The sequence below is a fragment of the Limanda limanda genome, unplaced genomic scaffold (assembly GCF_963576545.1).
Source record: "Limanda limanda unplaced genomic scaffold, fLimLim1.1 SCAFFOLD_309, whole genome shotgun sequence".
Classification (NCBI taxonomy): Eukaryota; Metazoa; Chordata; class Actinopteri; order Pleuronectiformes; family Pleuronectidae; genus Limanda; species Limanda limanda.
The window spans coordinates 24,578-33,885 of NW_026870541.1; the positions used below are offsets into that span (position 1 = coordinate 24,578).

At 43.9% G+C, this 9,308-nt stretch overlaps 1 protein-coding gene across 1 annotated transcript; it reads right to left on the minus strand.

The window, feature by feature from the left end:
- Positions 1-7,542: 7,542 nt before the first annotated feature.
- Positions 7,543-8,889, minus strand: LOC132997422 (zinc-binding protein A33-like; the record flags this gene model as incomplete). The annotated part of the gene is made up of 1 exon (XM_061067450.1): positions 7,543-8,889. A coding segment is annotated over exon 1 (1,347 nt), but the record flags the coding sequence as incomplete, so codon positions are not given.
- Between the last annotated feature and the right edge of the window lie 419 nt (positions 8,890-9,308).

A 9,308-nucleotide genomic window follows, 5' to 3' on the forward strand; every position in this document is an offset into this window, starting at 1 on the left:
TGTTGTCTGGGCAGATGTTAGTTTTAATACGTAGCGTGTTGATTTAATACTTGAGTGTATTTTGTTGATGGAACCTCCGTGTTCCATTGTTTTAGCCGGCCACTACTCCGAGCCGCTACTTCCGGTTTCCGGTTTGATGGCAATGTTTTTGTGTTACAGTAAATAGGGCCGCGAGAAGCGCCTCCGCCCGCACTGTTAACGTCTGTGTGAGTCTGCAGTGATTTCACCGATCAGAACCTCGGCCCACAACGTTCGCTTGAGGGCTGAGGGGTGAATGAATCACTGTTAACTCATCTCAGGCGTAATTTTTAAGAGCTTCTTTGAACTCTCCTTACATGTTTTCTCTCTCTCTCTCTCTCTCTCTCTCTCTCTCTCTCTCTCTCTCTCTCTCTCTCCTTCTAAACCGACCTATACACACTTCCGATCTGTATTTATAATACAGTTCATGTCACATAGTTAAATCTATGCTTAGAGAGGCTGAACACATCTGGAAACCATTCGGCCGCCAAAGCCAAGCAGAGATAAGAATTCTCTTTGTCTAAAATTTCCTTTGTGTAATTCATGTGACGACCACCAGTGTGAGCTCCGGCCACATGGTGTCATTAACATAGACTCCATCTTGAATAACGCAAGTTAACCCACCATTTTGAGTCTATTATTGCCACGCCTCCGCTCTCTCTCTCCTCCCATCCTGGCTCTAAATTCATAACGGCTCCGCCATCTTGTTTTGTAGTCAATCCGCCATTTTGAGAGTTTTTAGGCCTTGATTCCCCGAATCATGATCGGCCGCCATCTTAGATGTGACTGCGTCATCGCCACGCCCCCTTTCTTTTCTCTCGCTCTCTCGCTCTCTCACAAACACACACCCACACACACCCACACACACACTTTGATAGACACAGACAGATACACACACACAGAGACACATAGATGGACCAGAGGTTACATGCGTGTTCTAAATTGTGATAAGCTGCTGTTGTTATCTTTGAAATATGGGAGTTTGTTAAGATGATGAATCATTAAATAACACTAACTTTATTTCACATACACATAGACACACACACACAGAGAGACACTTTGACACAGACACACACACAGAGACAGACATACATAGGTAGACCGCAGGTTTTACATGTATTTTCTGAATTGTGATAAGTGCTGCTGCTGTGTTTATCTTTGAAATATTGGAGCTTGTTAAAATGATAAATCATTGAATAACATTATAACTTTATTTCCCCTTTTTAATAAATACTTTTGTAATTCAAGTATCTGTAGTCTGTGATTATTTGTGCATAAGTGTGTGATTGCAGCTGGATTATGATTGCCTGTGCTCGAACTTAGAAGCCTTCACTGTTTATTAAGTAATCGTTAATATTAAAATATTGACATTATTAATTTGACATTTATCATTATGAGACTGATAATTATAGCTTGACATTGTTGGTCCCTGGAAACCAGGGTGGTGCCCCCCTTTCTCAATTATTAATATAGATAGTATTATTCTTAAATTGATAATTTTATTGTTTTTGACTAATTATTTTCATTATTCTTGGTTGAAAACCTTATCATTGTTAATTGATAGCTTGTACTTTCTAATAGATAATTCCTATTTTCTCATTAGTGGTTTTATTGTTATTTGATTACTGATCATCTTCAATTAATAATTTAATTATTTTTGTTAGATAATTTTTATTATTTTAATAATCATATTTCATGATTATTAATAATTAGCCAACGTCAAGTCTACTCCTATTGCACAACATAAATGGTGCCCCGTGTGAGGCGATCTAACTCCAGCTGTATCATAACACTATGTACAATAATCCAGATTCTTTTTTTTTTCCAGAAATTTAATTTTTTTGAAAAATTTAAATTTTTTTGAATTTTTTTTATTTTTTTTTCAAAACTTTTCCTTTCTCTCATTTGGTATTGATCATGATTCGTTGTCAAAGAAGAAAATAATTTTGGAAATGTATTCTTCTTTGCAAAGTTTTATTTTTAATTCATTTGAACTTTTACCAAACCGGTATACCAGTGCCTGGTGTATCCGTAATTGGCTGCAGAGTGCAATCGGTGGTTGTGTTCTCGAAGCAAAAGAATCATAAATAATTTAAGAAAAGAGATAAATAATTCTAGGAATTTATTTCTCTTTGAAAGTTTTTATTTTAATACCTTTGCACCTGTCCCAAGCAGGTATACTAGTGCCTTGTGTATCCATGGTTAGTTGCTTCTAGCATATAAGTGGTTGTGTCATCTCAAGGCACAATAATTATGATTAAATTTTGAAGAGAGACATAGGTTCGAAACTAATTTCTCTTTGAAGTTTCTTTATTCTTAATTCCCTTTGCCAAGCAGACTTTTGTGTAACTATGGTTGGTTGCTGACTGCGTTTCAGTAGTTGGTAATTTTTATAGGAGATTTTCTGCATGCTTTTTGATCTTAAGGAGACAAACTAGATTTGAGAGACTAGTTTTGAGAAGACTAGTTGTTGAACAACTAGGTCTTAAGGATTGAGCCACAGAGCTATCCTTCATTGCTACTTTATAGACACAGGGTGAAGCTCACCTGTGCATCTTGTTGTGTAGTTATTAATTAAGTGTTTTACCCACTTTTTCTAAGCAAGCGTGAGCAGTACGCCAGGTGTCTTTTCGCACTCAGAAGATGAGTAGCATGTACCACCATGGGGCCAGCGCTCCCTCAGGACCAGAGGTCCTATTAGAGACTGTAGCCAGTCTGATTAATTTTTTCTAATGATGCGGTGAGTGACTTGAGTGAGTATGATTTAAGTACCTGCGATCGTAAGATCAAGAACTTTCCATGCACTCATCAACCCCACTGGCCCGCATCCAATAATACCCCATGCTCTGGGTCAACTGACACTCCTCTACCAGCAGAGAGCCGAGCTGCAGACCCAAGAACATGCGAAGGCGCTCAGAGCCATGCAAGCAGCATGTCGAGCGGAGCAGGAGAAAAACTCCCACCTGCGGCATATCATCGAGACCCGCAAAGAACAGGACCAGGCGGTGCAGGAGCACACGCAGGTCAAAGGTCAGCAGAAAGGGGGGCACAGTCAAACAGAGCTGCCCCCCCCCTCAAGCTGATATCCCTGATGACAGGGCCAGGAGCTGACGTCATTCCCGGTGGAGCCAGCAGAGCAGAGACACTGGGAGAACAGCTGCGAGCACAGCTCCACAACCCTCATGCAGAGGGAGCTTTGCTCTGGAGAGCCAGACACACCCAGCAGTCAACCGCTCCGACCCACTCAACACCAAAGGGGGAGCCGGACTCAACCCCTAGACGTGCAGTGACCTGGGACCGCTATGAGGCAACATCAAATGCCTGTCCAGCGGACACTAAGCATCCACTCCAGCCAGAACGAACACATCCTGCACGGAGCCATGCTGATCCACACCACAACGACGGAAGGAATCCGTCCTGGAGGGCTGAAGGAGATTCCCAGTCTGCCACTCAGGCAGAGGCGCACCATGACTCACGGTCGCGTCCTGGATGGTCCTCCACCCCCGGTGCAAGAGATGGTGGCCACGAAGATGAGTACTGTGGCACATTTGAGTCAAAAGACACTGATGACTCAGCACCCCCTCAAAGAGAGGAAATCCGCAACCGGCGGCAAGAGCCCCTTGAAAAAGACATTTATCGCTTCGACCCAAACATCCGAGGGTTCAACGAAGACGACACCGTGGTTCTGGCAGTTCAAGTCCAAACACATGTGGACCCGGCGCTGGAAGATGACAACTTTCCCCACGCCAAGATGAACCCCAGAAAAGAGAACCAGAAACAACGACCCTTCCAACTGGGTGCCCCTCAAAACCAAGGGGGTGAGGATTTCAACCAGCCCCACAAACAGTTTCGACCTCAGCACCTGAATCCCTCTCCACAGAGAAGTAGGGGCTGTAACCAAAGGAAACCTCATCAATACCAGGAGTATAGAGATGGTGACCGAAATCCAACACATGGGATGCATCCTGGGACAGAGGAATTAATACGGAGATGTGTGGATGAAGCAATGAGAGACATTGTGCCACGTGTTCCTCCAAGCTCCACTGAGAGACCAGACACTGAACCCCGTTGGCGAAACTAGGAGCAGCAACCTCCTTCTCCACTCCCAAAGATGACTTCAATGACTGGGAAGGACAAGGCGCTGCCAGAAACCCCTCTCACCTCCACATCTGAAAGGGGGGGGAAAGAAATCCCAATTTTAAAACAGAAAGACCGCTCAAACCACTCACTCCATCAATAGCTGCATGCTTTAGACCCTCTGTCAGTAAATTGTACAACGTACGTTCAGGTAGTGAACCTCCTTAGACCTCGTTGAGGAATTTTGAAGTCGTTACCACTACGGTTGTGCAGCCCTCACGGGTACACTTGGCAATTCAGTCTTGGCAGTGCAATTTCAATATCTGTAGATTTGCAAACCTAGAAATAGGATTTACCATATATTCACAGATTAGCGAACAACAGAACGTGACTCGCCGTTCTAAATGTTTTGGTTAGACAGGATAACACACATGTTTACCTCAAAACACCAGCACCTACTCAAACATTTTCTTCTGTTCCTTTTTCCACTTTTCTTTCATTTCACTCTTCACCGAAATTCATCAGTATGTTAACAATAACTGCCGATAAGCATTATGTGAAATTGAAAATGTGCGCCGTGTTTTAGAATATATGTGGTTTTAGCCTCTGTCTGCCCAGACAATTACCTCTCTCTGTTTAGACTCATGCCTCAAAGACATTTATGCCTCTGCCTCATGATGAACTAACTTTCAATGCTTCAACTCCACTCAAGGATTACCTCTCATGGATTATCACTGGACTCTCGACCCTAGCGTGCCCTAAAAACCGGGTAACGACCCTCTTTCCAGACCAAAGGGGGATTGTTGGGGAAGGCCCAGTGATCTGACTTAGAACAAAGAGTCGCAAAACCTTAGACTCGCTTCAGGAGACCCCTTACATTTAAAAATCCAGCATGGGGGCCTTATCTCCATGTGGCAGCAGGTCACTTCCTGGGTCCCCACTGTAAGCCCGCCCCTGGGGGCCAAATCCTGACAACTCAATTGGCTGGAGGGCCACACTGACCCCTGACCCCTCCTCCCAGGGGGGAGTCACCTGGAACATGACTTAAAAAGGCTCCCAGAAACCACTCTCTTTCCTCCGATGCTGACGTTCCCACCAGGCCCTTTTGGGTCTGCCCAGAGGTTCCAGCAAACTTAAGGAGGGAAGTACTTTTCTCTTTGTCCTCTTTTTCCTCCGATGCTGACGTCGCCACTAGACCCCCCCCCGGGGGTCTTCATAGTCGACCCAGTAAGCTAATGGAGGCGATAAGACGTTTGTTTTATTCATTTCAATTCATTTCATTCATTTTATTCTTTCATCTTAGTCGACGTTTTATTTTGGAAAGGACTTTTCCTGTTTTAACTTGAAGGACCGAAACAGGAAATTACTCGCGGAACGATCTCAGACTGTTTAATTTTCCACACGGACTTTACTTTTATTCTTTCTCCACACGATCTACAACGGCTACAAGCAGCCGCACGTCCCTGTGAGGCAGCACGATCTCCGCTGCTACCGAAGAAGACGAAGCCTCATCCCGTCACGGAGCACGACGGATCCGCTCCGGCCCAGCTGCGGTGCTCATGGGAGCCCGCCTGAGAGACTTCAAGCTATTCACTGAACCTCCGGGAGATTCGCGCCAATGCGCATGCAACCCACAAAATCACGGTCACAGTAAGAGGCTTTTGTTGTCTGGGCAGATGTTAGTTTTAATACGTAGCGTGTTGATTTAATACTTGAGTGTATTTTGTTGATGGAACCTCCGTGTTCCATTGTTTTAGCCGGCCACTACTCCGAGCCGCTACTTCCGGTTTCCGGTTTGATGGCAATGTTTTTGTGTTACAGTAAATAGGGCCGCGAGAAGCGCCTCCGCCCGCACTGTTAACGTCTGTGTGAGTCTGCAGTGATTTCACCGATCAGAACCTCGGCCCACAACGTTCGCTTGAGGGCTGAGGGGTGAATGAATCACTGTTAACTCATCTCAGGCGTAATTTTTAAGAGCTTCTTTGAACTCTCCTTACATGTTTTCTCTCTCTCTCTCTCTCTCTCTCTCTCTCTCTCTCTCTCTCTCTCTCTCTCTCTCTCTCCTTCTAAACCAACCTATACACACTTCCGATCTGTATTTATAATACAGTTCATGTCACATAGTTAAATCTATGCTTAGAGAGGCTGAACACATCTGGAAACCATTCGGCCCCCAAAGCCAATCAGAGATAAGAATTCTCTTTGTCTAAAATTTCCTTTGTGTAATTCATGTGACGACCACCAGTGTGAGCTCCGGCCACATGGTGTCATTAACATAGACTCCATCTTGAATAACCCAAGTTAACCCACCATTTTGAGTCTATTATTGCCACGCCTCCGCTCTCTCTCTCCTCCCATCCTGGCTCTAAATTCATAACGGCTCCGCCATCTTGTTTTGTAGTCAATCCGCCATTTTGAGAGTTTTTAGGCCTTGATTCCACGAATCATGATCGGCCGCCATCTTAGATGTGACTGCGTCATTGCCACGCCCCCTTTCTTTTCTCTCGCTCTCGCTCTCTCACACACACACACCCACACACACACCCACACACACACACACACACTTTGATAGACACAGACAGATACACACACACAGAGACACATAGATGGACCAGAGGTTACATGCGTGTTCTAAATTGTGATAAGCTGCTGTTGTTATCTTTGAAATATGGGAGTTTGTTAAAATGATAAATCATTAAATAACACTAACTTTATTTCACATACACACACATAGACACACATACACAGAGAGACACTTTGACACAGACACACACACACACAGACAGACATACATAGGTAGACCGCAGGTTTTACATTTATTTTCTGAATTGTGATAAGTGCTGCTGTGTTTATCTTTGAAATATTGGAGCTTGTTAAAATGATAAATTATTGAATAACATTATAACTTTATTTCCCCTTTTTAATAAATACTTTTGTAATTAAAGTATCTGTAGTCTGTGAATATTTGTGCATAGGTGTGTGATTGCAGCTGGATTATGATTGCCTGTGCTCGAACTTAGAAGCCTTCACTGTTTATTAAGTAATCGTTAATATTAAAATATTGACATTATTAATTTGACATTTATCATTATGAGACTGATAATTATAGCTTGACATCGTTGGTCCCTGGAAACCAGGGTGGTGCCCCCCTTTCTCAATTATTAATATAGATAGTATTATTCTTAAATTGATAATTTTATTGTTTTTGACTAATTATTTTCATTATTCTTGGTTGATAACCTTATCATTGTTAATTGATAGCTTGTACTTTCTAATTGATAATTCCTATTTTCTCATTAGTGGTTTTATTGTTATTTGATTACTGATCATCTTCAATTAATAATTTAATTATTTTTGATAGATAATTTTTATTATTTTAATAATCATATTTCATGATTATTAATAATTAGCCAACGTCAAGTCTACTCCTATTGCACAACAATTCACAGGTAACAGCTTCAAGGGATCTATAATGTTAAAGTATGGAAACATCTTCTGAGTGAAAGTGTGCGTGAAGGTGTGAATGTGTTTGTTAGTATCAAGATCAGAGAACGACAGTTCTCCTCTGTTCCAGTCCAGTTTCACTCTGATCCTCTGGATCTTCTGCACAGAGAGAGCAGATGATGATGATGGTGACGATGCTGAGTATTTACCTTCATAGAACCCTATTCCCAAAAATCCAGACAGATCGTTTCCCTTCCTCTGGACAGGCTCTGCTAACACACCCAGTAACCAGAATCTACTGTGCCCAACCAGGATGTCCCAGCTGTGAGTCCCTGAGTTAAAACCTTCAGATCCCAGGACATCTAAGTATTGATCAAACCTCTCTGGATTGTCAGGAAGCTTCTGTGTCGCTCCTTGTCTCAAACTGGTCAGATATTCAGAAAGGACGAGCCATGGAGCAGCAGAGTTTGGGTCCAGAACCACAGGACTGTAGGAGACCACGTCCTTCATCTTGTTCCAGATGTTGAAGCTCAGGTTCCCCAGATGTTTGGCCTCGTCTATCAGAGCTCCTGAGGCCAGCTGTGGATCACCCAGCAGGGGGCGCTGCTGGACTTGTTCCACTGCAGCCTTGTAGTTGAGCAGGAACGAGACGTCTTCAGCTCTCAGCTCGTCCTCTGTGGTTCTGATTGTGTCTGAAAGAGACGTTATGGCTCTGCTCAGAGCCTCAATCTTCTCCTTCATCATCCGACTCTTCTGCTCCTCTTCCTCCCTCAGTGCAGCCATCCTGGCCTCCTCTTCCTCCTCCAGAAACCGATGAAGCTTTTTAAACTGCTCCTTGATCTCCGTCTCTGTGCGTCCGACCTGGACCTTAATGTGTTCTGCTGTTTGTTCAAACTCTACTTTAACACGTTCTAAACTCTGTAACTTCTTCTTCAAGGGCTCCAGAGTTACCTGAAGCTGCTTCTTGTGTTGTTGTGCAGCTTCATCGATGGGTCTGAATCTGTGGTCGGTGTGTTTTTCTGAGTTTCTGCACATGAGACACACTGGCTGCTGATGGTCCAGACAGAAGAGTCTGAGTTTCTTTGAGTGCAGACTGCAGAGAGCAGGTGAAGAGCTCTGATCTCTCTCCTGTAAGAAGGTCTCACACAGGTTCTTTAACACCAGGTTACAAGGTGGTTCATGCTCTGAAGATCTTCTCTTACAAAGTGGACACTTTTTTACTTCTTTGTCTTTCCACCAGCTCTCCACACAGTCTTTACAGAAGCTGTGGCTACATGACAGGACAACAGGATCTCTGAAGACATAATGGCAGACGGGACAGCAGAGATCCTCTTCTAATCTGGAAGCCATTGAGTCTCCAGGTGAAGCTGAAAACAGACAGTCAGTCAGTCACAGCTCCATGAACTTCACTGAGGTTCACTTCCCCTCTGAGTCGAGGTGTTTGTTATACTCACGGTCAGTGTGGGGAGCGTCGGCAGGTTGTAGTTTGACTCTTCTCTCCTGTAGCTGGACTCACTCAGGACGTTTGGTCTGGTTTGGTTTAGTTTGGTTTGGAAGGTGAATGTGATCGTCTGGTTTTCAGCCTGTGTCTCTTCAGGGAGGAACAGATGCTTCCTGATTTCTCTGGTGTGTCACTTTCCAGCTCCTCTTCCATCATGAGCCATTCCTCAGCCAAATGGGATATAAAGGGGAGCGTGCCTATGTTCCCACAGCCCTATGTTCCCACAGCCCTATGTTCCCACAGCCCTTTGTTCCCACAGCCCTATGTT